The 16,307-nt window shown below is 43.9% G+C and overlaps 1 protein-coding gene across 2 annotated transcripts in view; it reads left to right on the forward strand.

Moving 5' to 3' along the window:
- The window catches only part of BPIFC (BPI fold containing family C), a 50,721-nt gene that overhangs the window by 22,056 nt on the left and 12,358 nt on the right, over window positions 1-16,307 (forward strand). For both annotated transcript variants that reach the window (XM_076007060.1, XM_076007059.1), the window contains 9 exons: window positions 733-861; window positions 2,079-2,234; window positions 2,364-2,427; window positions 4,512-4,572; window positions 8,025-8,116; window positions 9,462-9,638; window positions 11,653-11,706; window positions 12,542-12,712; window positions 13,714-13,781. In XM_076007060.1, the coding sequence (XP_075863175.1) occupies window positions 733-861; window positions 2,079-2,234; window positions 2,364-2,427; window positions 4,512-4,572; window positions 8,025-8,116; window positions 9,462-9,638; window positions 11,653-11,706; window positions 12,542-12,712; window positions 13,714-13,781 (972 nt within the window). The remainder of the gene's footprint in view (window positions 1-732; window positions 862-2,078; window positions 2,235-2,363; window positions 2,428-4,511; window positions 4,573-8,024; window positions 8,117-9,461; window positions 9,639-11,652; window positions 11,707-12,541; window positions 12,713-13,713; window positions 13,782-16,307) is intronic.

A 16,307-nucleotide genomic window follows, 5' to 3' on the forward strand; every position in this document is an offset into this window, starting at 1 on the left:
TTGTGAGAGTCGAGCTGAGCTAATGCATGTAAGGTGGTTACCACAGTGCCTGGCAGGTAGTAATCGCTCAATACATGTTCATAATAATTTATCATGATGCATACAGCCATCCACCTGTGTAGGTAACATGCAACCCACTTCCTCCTAGCTTCCTGTTTGACAGCCCAGAGAAGTCTACTAGGGGAAGTCAACCCTCTAAGTTTCTCAACTAGAGAAGATACTATCCACATAAAGGGCATTTGCAGGAAGGAAGACACGTTTCTGGTTGTCCCAGTGACAGGTGGGGAGAGACACTTTTGGCATATGTGTCAAAATGTCCTGCAATGAATACAACAGTCCTCTTTAAAAATAGCTGTCCATTCCAAAATACTAGTAGCACTCCCTCTGAGAAACATTGGAACTACTGAAGGAAAAATAATGATGGCAATGCTGCACCTGTTTTTGCCTCTAAAGAAACTAAAGAAATAGATAACTGGATTATTTACAAATTTATTTCTAAGCTTGCTCATTTCCCCCTTCAACCATATACAAGGGACTTCCTGCCAATAGTTTGAGAGGAATGAGGAGGCAGTGCCTAGAGACCACACTGCAGATGGGAGGTTCCTCAACTGTGAATTGAAGAATTCACAATTGCTTCAGCGTGGGAGTTCTACAACTGCATTTCTGATTTTGCTTGACTTAAGTGATGTGCCTGAAGACGTTATCCTAACTTACCTGCTCCTTGTTTTACAGCATAAAAATCAATGCCTTTTCATTTCCAAATACTTCATTAGCCTTTGTGCCCGGAGTGGGAATCAAAGCGCTGACCAACCATGGCACTGCCAACATCAGCACGAATTGGGAAATCAAGTCTCCACTCTTGTGAGTATTCCACTGAAATATCTGCTGCTGTTCTGAGGGCAAGTGGAGCAAAAATGCAGAGTATATAAATTTGCTGATGCTTTCAATGTTAGTCTTCTTTCTCTCAATATTAACAATATTTCTCAAGAGCATTTTTTCCAGGTGAGAGTTAAATCAGGAAATCCATGCAGGGGTGTAATGGAGGGTGTGAAAAGCATTCTTCCCTTAAAGGCAGAACAACTGATCAAATATCAATTAAGATTTCCTAAGAACTAAAAGTCCTGACTATAGAAGGAACCGACCTGTGTCCAGCGTTTTAGATCCACCAACAAATCACTGCCTAATCTTGAGCCATACAACACACTTCCCCATCTACAGGGGCAACTAATGGGAAATGGGGCCTTCCTAAGTCACACAGAGAGAGGTTGAAGAATGGTAGTCAGCTTACACCCAATTCTCCCCCAACCAAAAAGCCTTTGCACCCTCATATAAAAGAAAGAGGTCAAATTCAAGGTACATCTACAGACCACCTACCACATACAAGTTACTGTCCTGGGTGTAATGCTTATTTCTTGATGGCCCAGAAGAACACACAACACATTCATTTACCCAGCAGGTCAGTCAATGAGCAATCATTGAGTGCCTGCTGCGTACCATTATCCCCGTCCTGAGCACTTCCGTATTGTAGATGAAAATGGCATGTTTCCCCGTAAACAACATATATTCATGTATTCATTCATTTATTTGATGACTGATCAACCATATACTGAATGCTTATTCTGTGTTAGGCCGTGTGCTAAGTCCTGGAGAAACACACAGTCCACTCCCTCGAGGAGTTCACAGACTACGTCTCTCTGTCACTTCCCCATCTATGCCCCTCCTGAATAAGGTGTTGCCAACTTTACCCCTGATGTTCTTCCTCCAAGCAAACATTGTATATGAATGGTGCTCAATAGGTGCTCAACCACCACCAGGGCCAGAGCACTCAAGATGAAATACCTACAATATCCCCAAAGCTGCTATCATTCACATGTTCATTACTTCATTTGTCCAGTAAATAAATATTCATTCAGCACCTACTCCATTCCTACCTATTGTAGGTGCCAGGAATCCAGAGATAAATGTGAGAAAGTCCTCGCCCTCCAGGAGCTTGGAGAGTCTCTGGGTTATTAGAGAAACAAGATCTGTCTCCGTGCCTGGCCTGGGCTTGGGTAACATTGCCCTTTTCCTCTACACAGCCAAGATGCGGGAGGAGCTGATCTCTTTCTCTCGGCGATCTACTTTACTGGTATTGTTATCCTGACCCGAGATGTCTCTGGTCATCCAACCCTGAAGCTCCAGGACTGCTATGCCCAAGTGAGCCACGCCCACGTCTCATTTTCTGGAGAGCTCAGGTGAGTGGGAGCACCGTGTGGGCAGTGGCTAGTGTGGGCTGGATACTCACGCAGCACCCAGGGGAGGTTTATAACTGACAGATTCTGGTACCTGAGTAAGTCCTTTTTTTTTTTTTCTTTTTTTCCTAGTGTCCTATACAACTCCTTTGCTGAGCCCATGGAAAAACCTATTTTAAAGAACATAAATGAAATGGTAAGTCCTTTGCAACTTAATATCAGTTTCTCAAGTCCTTTGTATGTCCCAAACACTCTGGTAGGTGCTGGGAATGCAGAGATGAATAAGACAGCAGCCTCTCCTTCAAGTTTCTCACCATAGGGTGGGCAAACAATCTACACGAATTTATTAATTATGTACCTACTGCATGCCCAGCACCTGACTTGGCTCTATTGGGAATATGAAAGAGGAATAAATGTGTGTTTTTAGAAAAACCAAATTTAAGCTTGTGAAACAATAATGGAATGAGTGCTTGAATTTAATACATAGTTACATGATATTCAGATTAAACTGAAGAGGTTCAGAGAAATGAAAGTTAAAGAAATAGGACCTGGAAGTATCCTGGGATATATACTTTTTTCAGAGAATGCAGAATTTGAACTAGACCTTGAAATATAGGTAGGATTTATATAGGTAAGCAATGAGGGCAAAAGAAAATTTTTCCAGGAAATAGAATAAATTAGGAAAGTAGGATTGTCTTCCAAAGCTATAAATATCCTGATTCCAGAAGTCAGTGTTGGAGGAAGGGAATGATGGAATTGGCTGTGTATTTCTGATCCTGACTGCATCTTACCTGCATCCTTTACCCATATTTTGGGAGAGACAGACAGGGATGAGGAGGACTGGAAAACAAGGAGTACTCTTCTGAAAAAATGCCAGGACCGTGTGTGGCTATTGCCATGTCTCTGGTGCTCAGCTCGGTGCTTGGCAGACAGTAGGTGCTTAATGAAAGTCAGTGAGGAAATCAACACTCAAAAGCATCAAGCAGCTTTTCCACGCTAGGCTGCACGGCTAGTCAGGGGACTCTGAAACCTCACAGTCCTTCTCCATCCTAACCTGACCAGTGCTGAGTGCCAGTGAGTGGGCACGTTAAGGAGTGACTGGGAAAGTGTACTGTCACCTTAAGGACCCCACACTTGCCCATTCCTCTGTTGGAAACAAGGTGTGGTCCCTTGGCCTCTGTCAGGAGGCCAGTGAAGAATGAATTGTGTCACGGCAGCCAATAGTCAAGTTTGCCTGGAGTGTATAGATGGCTTAGAGATCACAGATGCCTTGCTTCTGTGGTTTTGTCTGTGCCGCTGAACGATAGAAAAGAACGCTCAGACCACAGCTATCTAGGGTGTCAGACCAGGTCTCACATCCTGGCTGTACAACTCCTGCCAACTCATGTAGCCTCTCTAAGCTTTGCTTTTCCTGGTTGTAAATAGAGGACAATAATGCCTGTCTCTCAAGGCTGCGGTGAGGATGAAACAGGGTTAAAACAACAGCTAACGTTTGCTGGATGCTTCCTATAAGCTGGTCAATTTCCCATGAATTACCTCGATTTCTACTGACAACTTGATGAGATAGATACAATGATCATCCTCATGTTGCAGATGGGGAAACTGAGGCCAGAGAGTACAAGTAACTTGCCCAGTCAAGATTCACCCCAGGCCAGCAGGCTCCCCAGCTGCGACTGCAGCCACTCCGCTGCACACATCAGTGAGCAGACAACAGGCGCCTCCGTGCTAACACTTGTGCCCCTTCCTAAAGATATTAGTCCAATTCAAGACTAGTTTTCTAATTCCAGAAAGGGAGAAACAAAATAGATCTCTGAATATGTCTCTGGTCTAATGGGCTCTCAGACTAGCCCAGGGGTAGCTGGTAAATGTTCCAGCTGTAACCACTCCAGACAGGACTTGGGAGGTGGGCGGCGGCCCTGGCAGTCAGGAAGGACAGAGTGACTCCAGCAGCAGGTTCCTCAGGAGTGACAGCAGCAGCATGGTCTGGGCACATGCCCTATCATGTCACAGAGAGAAAAGCCACGGCTCTTTTATGGGACTGAATGGGTGTAGTCCCAGTTGCTATGGAGTTTAGCCAGCATTCAATGACATGCCACCCATACATATTTAACTTGAGACCCAGAAGTGTCAACTAATTTAAAGGGAAGCCTTGATGGCCAAAGGGACCATGTCTCCTAGCCACAGGGCCTTTGTTTGCAAGGTCTGGCCCATCAAGAAGGGTTTTCCAGTACAATATGATAACCTGCTTTTTTTTTTTCATTTTATTTCTTTTGTGGCCAGCTCTGTCCCATTATCACAGGTGAGGTTGAAGCTCTAAACGCCAATCTGAGCGCACTGGAAGGTGAGTCCTAGAACTGTCTGTTCTTGTTGTTTCTCTTCCCACCTTCAAATGCTGGTACTGATTTTACTCTTCAAGATAGTCTCTAGCTCCATTCTGCTTGCTGCTCTGCAAATCAGAGTCCTTGCAAGGTGTATGGGAAGACGCGCCCTGTGCATAGGACATGCTCTCTTTGTCTAATAACTAACTTCACCTCTGCAAGAGGGGGCAGCTCCAGGGGACAAGATGCAGGTCCAGGAATGAAACCCTCAGGAGCTCTAATCCAAGCTCTGGCGCTAAACCCATTCTCTTCAGAAGGATTAACACTAATCTTGACCAGGCTATCCTCAGATTCTGGCCCCTGCAGTGGCTGCCTTCAGCCCCAAGTCCAAGGATCTCAGCATGGACTACAAGGCTCACCGTGCCCTGCTTCCTGCTCACCTCCCTCTACTTCATCTTGCACCTTCCTCTGCCGCAGCATCTGCTGCCCCCTCATGCCTTGCCCTTGCTCTTGCTGTCCTCTCTGCCTGGAAGAGCTTCCTCTGCTCTCCGTCCATTCATTCCTTTGATGGATATGTATGCAGTGCCCAGTTCTGTGCCAGTGCTGTGCTAAGCCCTGCGGGGTTCAATCCCTTCCACTCTTCACCCCTCAACCTCCACTTGTTAGATCCACTCCTCTTTCTCTTTAATACTCAGATCAAGGCCAGGCATGGTAGCTCACGCCTGTAACCCTAGCACTCTGGGAGGCCAAGGCGGTAGGATCACTTGAGCTCAGGAGTTCAAGACCAGCCTGAGCAAGAGTGAGACCCTGTCTCTACTGAAAATAGAAAAAATTAGGCAGGCATGGTGGCACATGCCTGTAGTCCCAGCTACTGGGGAGGCTGAGGCAGGAGGATCACTTGAGCCCAGGAGCTTGAGGTTGTTGTAAGCTCAGCTGATGCCACAGCACTCTACCCTGGGCGACAGAGTGAGACTCTGTCTCAAAAAAAAAAAAAAACCCTCAGATCAATCATGGTCTCTTCCAAGAAATCTTACCTGACATCCCCCACCCCACAAAGTTATGCCTCCTCTCTGCTTGCTTGGTGCTTTGGGCGTATCTCCCTCTTTGCACTCCATGCAATCACTCACCAATAGTTCACTGAGCACCTGAGATGGTCACTGTTTTTGGTGCTGGGGGTGCAGCAGTAGCCTAGAGGACAGAATCCCTGCCCTTGTGAGATTAGTGGGTGGAGACAGACAGCAAGCAAGGTAAGTAAGTAAAATCTGCATTGCAGCAGTGATACGTGGTAAGAAGAAAACCGAAGCAGGGCAGGAGCTGGGGAGGGGTGTCCACGTTAGATAGCATGGCCAGGGAAGGCACCACTGAGCAGGTGACATTACTGGAAGAACCTGAAGAGAGTAGGGAGTGAGCCACTGCTGGATCTGGATGAAGAACACGCCAGGTGGAGGAAACTGCAAGCACAAAAGCCCTGGAGCAGGAGCATGCCAAGTGTTCCCTGGGGAGCTGCTAGGAGCCCATACTAGGAGCAGAGGGGCTGGGGGCGGGGGAGCAGGACATGAGATCAGAGATGGGGAAGCGGGTGGTTAGATCGTCAGGGCTCCATAGAGCATTGCAAAGCCCACCTCTTAGTCTGAGATGGGAAGACTTTGGAGGGCTCTGAGCAAAGCCGGCATGATGTGACTCACAGTTTAAGAACATCACTCTGGCTTCTACGCTAATAATAAGAAGGAAGGGTAGCTAGAGAGGGAGCATGGAGGCCACTAAGACACGAGTGCAGTGACCCATATGGGCCGTGAAGGCGGCTGGTCTGGGAGAAGTGATGAAGATGGCGAGACACGTTCGGACTCTGGATGTGCACTGAAGGTCGTCATAAAAGTATTTGCCAACAGATCAAATGTGGGTCACAAGAGGAGCGAAGGGGGACTTTGGGGTTTTACCCTGAGCAACTGGAAAAGTGGAAGAATGGAATTAGCATTTACTGAGAAGGAAAAAGACCACAAGAACAGGTCTGTAGCAGGCCCATCAGGAGCTCAGCGTAGATCTGCTCTTACTGTGCTCTGCTAGAATTTCCTACCGATACGTCCGTGTCCTCTCCCAGACTGTGAGTTCCTCAAGGACTGGAACTTTGACACATTTCTGTGTCTCCAGCATCACGCACAGCAACGAGCCCATACTAGGTTAACAAATATTGGATTGATAAATGGATTCAGAAGCATGGAAGAAAATGAATGGACCGGAGAGGTAGGGAGAGAGAAAGATGTGGTGAGGAAAGAACTAGTCAAGGGGTCCCATGTCCTAGCTTGTCTTGGGCAAGTTTCTTTACCTCTGAGCCTCACTCGCCTATAAAATGATGACTGTCCTGCTTCCCTCACACAGTGAGGACTTGAAAGCATTTTACAACTACGGTGACAGAGGATAATATTGTTCCCTTACCTTAGCAAGCCACTTCATTGTTTCTTGCTTCTCATTTCCATCTATGGAATAAAGCAATCATGACATGCAAGAAGAGTAGAAATGATGCTTGGCTACCTTTCTCTAGAACACATGGTGTTCAGAAAAGCAGCTCTCCACAAGTGGCAAACTGGAGTGCTACATCATGGCATGTCCAACCTGTTTCAGAAGCCAAAATCACACTTTATGGGAGCTTCACCCACCACTGTCCCCTGGTCTCCTTGTCTTCTACCTTGTCCTAAAAATGAGAATACAAAAAATTACTTAAATTAGAAGCACTGTGCATAAGAATTCCCTTGGCCTCTTCAACTTCATGGATTTTATTTTCTCCCTCACAATCTCTTTTTAAAAAATATTTCTAATTACAACAGCAATGTGTGCTCATTGTAAGCACTAACTACATGGAAATTCATAACATCAAACTGGGAAGTCTTTCATTATACCAACCCGATATGTAGGGCTTAACATTGGTAAGGGTGTTTTGCTTGTGCTGATTCACTTTTTTAAAAAGAACTATCTATGCATTTGTGTGTTTGTATGTGTGTGCACCTAAAAAGGTATACAGGTATAAGGTCTCCCCTTATCTGTGATTTTGCTTGCCATGGTTTCATTTGCCTACAGTCAATGGTGATCTGAAAATATTACAGTATCTCAATTTGTATCTGAAAGAGAGAGAGAGAGACCACATTCACATAATTTTTATTACATTGTATCAAGGTTTAAACTATTCACAGTTTCAGGCATCCACTTGGGGTCTTGGAATGTATCCACCATTCCAAGTGGGGACTACCGTATACCAACATTTTATTGACATTTCTCTCAGAGGAATATGATTGAGAAAGATGTTTACTTTCTTCTTCATCTGCTTTTCCTGGATTTTCAAATGTGAATATATATGGCTTATGAAAAGGGGAATTGATATTTTAAACAGAAAATTAAAAATTATATTGCTCTGGATAGACATTATACATATACTATGCTTTTAATGAATGTAGATTTTCTTTTTCCTTTGTTGGTTATTTAGTTTTAACCAAGATTGACAACTATACTCTGCTGGATTATTCCCTAATCGATTCTCCAGAAGTTACTGAAAACTACCTTGACCTGAATTTGAAGGTAATTTTCATCAGAATCCTTATCTTGCCTGTCAACAGCCAGTATTTAGAGCAGCAGTCCCCAGCCTTTTGGGCACCAGGGGACCAGTTTCATGGAAAACAATTTTTCCACAGGGGTGGGGGGTTGGAGGGAGGCAGAGCTCAGGCGGTGATGGGAGTGGGGAGAGAATGTAAACACAGATGAAGCTTCACTCACTTACCCACCACTCATCTCCTGCTGTGCGACCTAGTTCCTAAGTTTCATGGAAGACAATTTTTCCATAGACCACAGATCTGGAGCTGGGGGGTGCTGGAGCTCAGGCGGTGGTGCGGTCCAGTTCCTAACAGGCCATGCACCAGTACTGGGCCACGGCCCAGGGGTTGGGGACCACAGATTTAAAGAACAAAGATTATGTGCAGAAGGAGTTATATACACATGCTCAGATAATTATATTTTCTTTTGAGCAACTCCCTCATGTTTATACCTTTTCCAAAGACTCTTTTTCCTGATTTGAATTGTACACGTATGTTTTCCTTCTTCAAAAGAAGTGTCAGGATGTGTTTGCCTGTAGGAGGAGGTTTGAGGCTAGGAGGCAGCAAGTAGAGTGGTCTGCATTTACTAGAACTTAATGCACCAGTTGGTAGTACATGTTGGTGCTTCCATACCTCACTCTCAGGTTAGTGGATTTAACTGAGGGCCACAAGGACATGGAAATGGTACTCACTGATCCTAGAAAACAATTGTTGTGCTTATGTTTAGTTTGGGCCCAAAGTTAATGTCATTGTTTTTTAAAATGCATATAGCTTATATTTCATTCACCACAGTCTTTCAAATCAGTTCAATGTTGTATAAGATAACATTTTGTAATAATGCCCTATAGCTAATGAAAGCAGCATTAGAAATGCCACAAAAAATGCTTTAAACCATTTGGAGTCTTGGGTTTTTCTGAGTCTTTCTATGACTCCCCAGGTACCCAACAGACATAGATTTTGAAGGTCAAGGATTTGACACCTCTACATGGCACCTCAGGAACTACTCAAAGGTGTCCCCTCCAGCTAAACGCACCTCCTTCCTTTGTCTGAGAAAAGTGCCAACAGGACCTTCTCACTGGGTCACTGGGCCCCTCACTGGTCCTAGGGGGAAAAAAATGTAGGGTTAGGGTAAACAGATGTGATCAAATATGCTCAAGAATCATCAGAGCTTTGAAAGATTCTGTCTGGTCAAGGAGTCAGAAGGCCTTATCAGTTTTTCATCCCTACTGAGTTTCTGGAATTTTCCTTTTCTGACTTCAGAGGCTCCACCTTCTTAGTCCTGCACCTTTGAGTTCTCACTTGATGCACTGGTCATCCTCTCTGTCTCCCCACAGGGCGCGTTCTACCCGCTGGAAAACCTCGCCGACCCCCCCTTCTCACCAGTTCCTTTCGTGCTCCCAGAAGGCAGCGACTCCATGCTCTACATTGGAATCTCCGAGTATTTCTTTAAATCTGCGTCCTTTGCTTACTTCTCAGCTGGGGCTTTCAACGTCACTCTCTCCACCAAAGAGGTGAGGAGAGTGAACCTATGGAGACAGTTGGCGCCATCATTCAACCTTTTGATGAGTGTCCCAGTATGGGATTTTTATTCCATGGTTCGATTCCTGGGCCTTTTTAGGCTCTCACTCCCAGCTAGACAATGAGGAAGGAAGGAATTACGGAAGGAATGTTGTTACAGGTTGCGTATCCCTTGTCCAAAATGCTTGGAACTAAAAGTGTTTTGGACTTGGGATTTTTTTTTTTTTTTTTTTTTTTTTTTTTTTTTTTTTGAGACAGAGTCTCGCTTTGTTGTCCAGGCTAGAGTGAGTGCCGTGGCGTCAGCCTAGCTCACAGCAACCTCAAACTCCTGGGCTTGAGTGATCCTTCTGCCTCAGCCTCCCGAGTAGCTGGGACTACAGGCATGTGCCACCATGCCCGGCTAATTTTTTATATATATATCAGTTGGCCAATTAATTTCTTTCTATTTATAGTAGAGACGGGGTCTCGCTCTTGCTCAGGCTGGTTTTGAACTCCTGACCTTGAGCAATCCGCCCGCCTCGGCCTCCCAAGAGCTAGGATTACAGGCGTGAGCCACAGCGCCCGGCTGGACTTGGGATTTTTAAAAAGATTTTAGAATATTTGCAGTACATGCTTACCAGCTGAGCATCCCTAGCCTAAAAATCTAAAATCCCAAATGCTCCAGTGAGCATTTCTATTGAGCATCATGTTGGCACTCAAAAATTTTCAGATTTTGGAGCATTTCAGACTTCAGGTTTTCAGATTAAGGATGCTCAACCTGTATTCACTGGGGAGTTATTGGGCTTCTAGATCCGCTAAATTTCAGTTTTTTTCATGATAGCTCACCACTGTTCTAGATTAATCTTAAATATTGCCAAGACCCCCTTCCACCATTTCTTTCCTGTGACCTTAGGAAATTTCAATTTATTTATAATAACTTCTATGTGCCAGAGTTTTCTCATTTGGAAAAGGGGGATAATAGATAATAAGAGTTCCACACTTAAAGGGTTGATATGGGCATGAAGAGGTTCAAATATATGTAAAGTATTCAGGCCAATGCCCAGCACAGATTAAGTGCTATATAACTGTAACTTTCATCGTCCTCATTATTCTCTGTGTTATGGCAGTATAAAGAGATCTTCTGATTGTAATCACAACTGCTGACTTATCTACAATGACCAGTAATAGTACAGATACTGTGATTCTCTTTGTCATGCACCTCCCTTTTGTAACAGGTGCACTCTTTCCAGCCAGTCAGCCAAAAGCTTATTGAGCTTCCCTTTTAACCCTTTGCACTCGCTTGCTTTTTTCTTGATTCCTTTATTCTACTCGGGATTCAATTTTTTAAATACCCCAGATTTTACAAAGCGCGGCAACAGAATAAAAAACTGGGGTTTCTTTTCATACAAACTTATTTATTTGGATTTTTTTTTATATTTCAAATTATTGATACATTCAAAGAGTTTTTTTAATCTCTATAATTTTTACTAACCGTGTCGAGTCACACTTGACATCTGAGTGCAAAGGGTTAAATCTTCTCATTCTATACATCTTAGTTACGCAAGTCGTTATAAATCTTATGTTCAAAATACTAAGTGTGGCGGCACCAGCTACTTTACAATATTGAGGATTAGACACCTCTGGCTTCAGACTTGAGAACCATCTGTGAAGGTAAATTACTTAAGCATCCTGCATCTTAGTAATGTCTGAAAATAAGGACAATGGCACAAGACTTATTGTTAATGACTGTAGAATATTTATACATGGATTGTACATATATAGTGTTTATGTTATTCCCAAAGTCAAAAGGAATATAACTTCCTGTGTGACCTTGGGCAAGTCACTTTATTTTGCTGGGCCTCAAATTCCCTGTGGTTGAGCTATAAAATGATAGGTCACCTTCAAACACTAAACATTTTATAGTGCAACAGCATCACGATTCATAAAACTATAAGGAACACTACATTTTCCCTGAAAAGACAATCCAGGTAAAAACCTTACATTGACATTATGGACTTTATCTTCCAGATTTCCAACTACTTCGTTCAAAACTCTCAAGGCTTTGGCAACGTCCTCTCCCGGGTGAGTGCTCAAGGTTTGATTTTTCACTGCAACTACTTCTGGAAGACTCGTGGGTTCTTTATATTCCTATTTGGTCTAAGCATGAGTCTATCTTTCCATTCTTAAGAGTTGTTTTCTCTTAATCAAATATCTACAAATATTTACTGAACAGTACAAGTTAAAGTACAATTAAAGGCATCATAAGCTCACAGAATAAATCACCTGTTCCTTCCACTGGGTTCCACCACACTTGAAATACTGAGCTTAAATAAAAGATTTATTCACTTAAATGAAGGATTTAATCCTTAAATGAGGGATTAGTGCCCTACCTGTGACGTTAATAAAGCAACTATTAGTATTATGCCTTCCTAGCACACTAACTATTGAATATAAGGTACCTATAGGCTCAGGTTTGCCCTTGAGGACAAGGACATGTTCATGTAGCATCCTGGTTTTAAAGCAAGGACCTCGAGTCAGACAAACCTAGGTTTGAATCCCAGTTCTACAACTCATTCTCCTAGAACCTTGAGAGAAACATTTAACCTGTCTGAGACTCATATTCTCCATTATAAACCAGGGGTACTGATAGACTCTGCCTCACAAGGATTTTGGAAGATTAAATGAGAGAATGCATAAAGCCCCTAGCACGGCAGGTGGCAGGAAGCATTGTGTTCAGTAACTGCCAGATGTTAGTATTGCTTGTTTTTTGTTATTTTTATTATTATTAAAGAGGGTTTTTTTTTCTATTTTAACTGCATGATGTAAGATTTAATAGCCACAGACCAACCTAAATTTTTGATTTCTCCCCATGAACTCATGACTTCCAATCACCTTTTCTTTCCCCGAACACGAGCAGCTCGCGGAGATATACATCCTGTCCCAGCCCTTCATGGTGCAGATCATGGCCACGGAGCCCCCCGTGATCAGCTTGCGGCCGGGCAACTTCACCCTGGACATCCCTGCCTCCATCATCATGCTCACTCAGCCCAGGAACTCCACGGTGGAAACCATCGTTTCCATGGACTTTGTAAGTCTGGGAGGCAGCAGGGCAGCATGTGGATGCCAGTCCTGTTCCTGGAGTGGACCACTGACCAGCAGCTTCTAAATGTTGGAGGGCTGGGGCGGGGCAGTGATGCGTCAATTAAGAGTGAGGACAAGGCCAGGCGCGGTGGCTCACGCCTGTAATCCTAGCACTCTGGGAGGCCAAGGCGGGCGGATTGCTCGAGGTCAGGAGTTCAAAACCAGCCTGAGCAAGAGTGAGACCCCGTCTCTACTATAAATAGAAAGAAATTAATTGGCCAACTAATATAATAGAAAAAATTAGCCAGGCATGGTGGCACATGCCTGTAGTCCCAGCTACTCGGGAGGCTGAGGCAGGAGGATCACTTGAGCCCAGGAGTTTGAGGTTGCTGTGAGCTAGGCTGATGCCAGGGCACTCACTCTAGCCTGGGCAACAAAGTGAGACTCAGTCTCAAAAAAAATAAAATAAAATAACATAAAAGAGTGAGCACAGAGCTGGGACTCAGGGAGAGGTGTGGCCGGAGGGGAGGCCCATGCTCACACTCCCAAACATCGTAAAATCTCTCTCCAATCTCTACTTCACGTTTGCTCTTCCCACCCCCTCAGTTACATGGATGGCTAAATTTCTTTTTTTCCTTATAATAAGTCAATCAAGGTGGAACTCTAGTTTATTTGAGCATATGAAGGCCAAATACAACGTGATAGAAGGAAACTAATACAATGAACCTAATCAAAATCATACACACACACACACACACACACACACACACACACTGAAGAGAGATTAGGAAAAAAGAAAAAAAAAATTTGAAGACAGTCTTCCAACAAAAAGAATTTGCAATTAGTTTCCCTACCGGCAAAACAAAATATTCAGAGCTATTTCTTTCCAATGTCTTTTTAGAATAAGAGGGAAAGTTGGGCTTATGATGTTTCTGCTCTAGGAAACTATGGGTGGTTCAAATGGACAGATTTACCCATCTTAGTGATGAATGCTTTTGTCATCTGCAGGTTGCTAGTACCAGTGTTGGCTTAGTTATTTTGGGACAAAGACTCATCTGCTCCTTGTCTCTGAACAGGTAAGATCAGTTGATTTGGCTGTTGGAAACCTTGGTAATAATTGAGTCAAAGGTCACATAGACAAAGTGGCCATTAAGAGAACAAATTAAGTTAGCCATTGTATGAACGTGAGTCAGTTAAGCACTTCTCCTGGAATGGACCAGATCATTTTGCAGTACGGACTTAACTAAAAATCGCATTGTAAAGTTTTTCTTTTTTCTTCCCATTAGAGTCATATTAAAATAAAAAGGGGGGAAATAATTATAAATATAATTCTGTAATAGAAGTGCACATTCTAATGGTACAGCAATATAAACTAAATGACCTCTTCATCAAATGCAGAGAGTGTGATATGGAGGAAAGAGCATAAAATTTAGGGGTTAAGGAACCAAGTTTCAAGTCCCTGCTCACCAGCTCTAGAACAATGATCAAGTCTATTAGCCTCTTTAAGCCTCAGTTTCCTTATCTGTAAAATAATGACATTGTCCTGGATCACGTCTAAGGTACCTTCAGACCCTGACGATCTGATCCCATTACTAGAACATAGAATTTAACAAGATCTTGCCCTGTGTGGCCCAGCTGGCTCGCAGATGCAAGGCAGGCAGTGTGAAAGGTCAAGAGCAGGTCACAGACAGAGATCGCTGAACACTAGGTGACATTTGGAAGAACCACCTTCGAAGCCCATTTTCCTGGGCCCTGTAAACTGGCAGTTGAAATCATCAATCAGGCTACCTACGGGAGGATTTACAGCAGGAGCAGATGGCCCAGACTGAGTTCAGAGAAGAAAGAAAAGGAAGCAATAAAACAGACTTACAGCAGGACCAGAAAAGAATTGAGAAACCAGTAGGGGGGAGGAAAGTAAGTCAATTGCCATAAGTCAACATGATGGTTGTAGAGACTATTGTATAATATAAACACGGAAAAAGTTTTCGATAAAGTCATGTTAAATGGAAAAAGCAGAATACAAAACTGCATGAACACAACATCCATCAGTGGTGTAAAACAGCTGCACATTTAGAAGAGGAAAACAGCTTTGCATTTGGACAAGGAAGTGAATCACATAAATGAAAATGAAGAGTTGTGTGTTAGGGTATGGGATTATGAGTGGTTTTGTTTTTCATTAAAATTTTCTCTCTAACTATACTGTTTTTCCAACGAAAGGAATAAAATTTTTCTTAAAAGGTAGTATGGGCTGGGCCCTCATACCTGTAATCCTAGCACTCTGGAAGGCTGAGACAGGAGAATTACTTGAAGTCAGGAGCTTGAGTCCAGCCTGAGCAAGAGCAAGACCCCATCTCTACTAAAAATAGAAAAAATTAGCCGGCTGTGGTGGTGTGCACCAACTACTCAGGAGGCTGAGGCAGGAGGATCTCTTGAGTTCAGGAGTTTGAGGTTGCTGTGAGCTATGATGACACCACTGCACTCTAGCCCGGGCAACAGAGTGAGACTCTGTCTCAAAAAAAAAAAAAAAACGGGGGGAAAAACAAGGTAGTATTGTTTCCCAGAGAGAAAAAGTTTCAAGAAGGCTTCACTCAAATTTACCCAGCCCTTCAAAGCAGAGCTGACTTCTCTGTTAGGCTGAACAGGCACGGTTCCCAGAGCCACGATGCTACAGGGACCTGTGAAAATGTTTTACTATATTTTAAAATAAGAATTTTAAAAATGAATACAATCCAGACTTGGTTATACTTATCTTTATACCAATACAGTTGTAAGGTGTATATATATATATATATATATATATATATATATATATATATATATATATGAAGAATGTCACCCCCCAAGACAAAGTGCCTCAGATGTCCGAAAGTCACAGGTGGCCCTATTTCTGGGATATCTGGCTGACAAAACCTGCATCATGATGGGTGATCTTTATTTGGCAGTCTGGTCGCTGAGAGGAGGGAAGGCAGAGAGCAGGAGGGTGAGGAGGGGAAGGACTGAAGGTGAGGACCTGGTGGCACCTGAGGCCACCGGACGAGAGAGTTTGGATTCCACGGCCTGAGCAGCAGGACTGTGCGTGCAGCTGAGACCTCAGTCTGTTTGAAGGCAGAGAGGAAAGGGCCAGGGGGAATAGAGAGGCCAGCAGTCAGGGGTGACTGGGGGAGAGTGGGGCAGAGCTGCTAGCTGAGACAGCGAGCCCTGGGGAAGGTGGAAATGACGTGTGCGTTTGAGCAGGTGTCCAGAAGGAAGGATGTAATAATGGTGGGATTTCAAGCTTGCGGTGGGCAGGTGGGAAAGACCACGTGCAGGGAGACCAGGTTCACGTCTGCTTCCATCAAGCTGACCCTCACCTCTTAACGTTCCTACTAGGAAGCAAGGGCACGTTCATTGGGTGTGGTGTTTATTTATGGGAATAATTGAAAAAACTGATTTTGATCCGCTGAATTCACATGATGCCGAGAAATGTGTGAATTCATTCTCTGGCTCCCTCCGGTTCACAGTGCGTTTTGACCTCACAAACACGAACCCTGAAATTAGGACCCCTGCCTCATCCACTCTGCTGCGGTCTCCTGCAGATTCTGCGCTGGGGAGGCTTCCTGCGC

The sequence above is a fragment of the Microcebus murinus genome, chromosome 10, assembly GCF_040939455.1.
Source record: "Microcebus murinus isolate Inina chromosome 10, M.murinus_Inina_mat1.0, whole genome shotgun sequence".
Lineage (NCBI taxonomy): Eukaryota > Metazoa > Chordata > Mammalia > Primates > Cheirogaleidae > Microcebus > Microcebus murinus.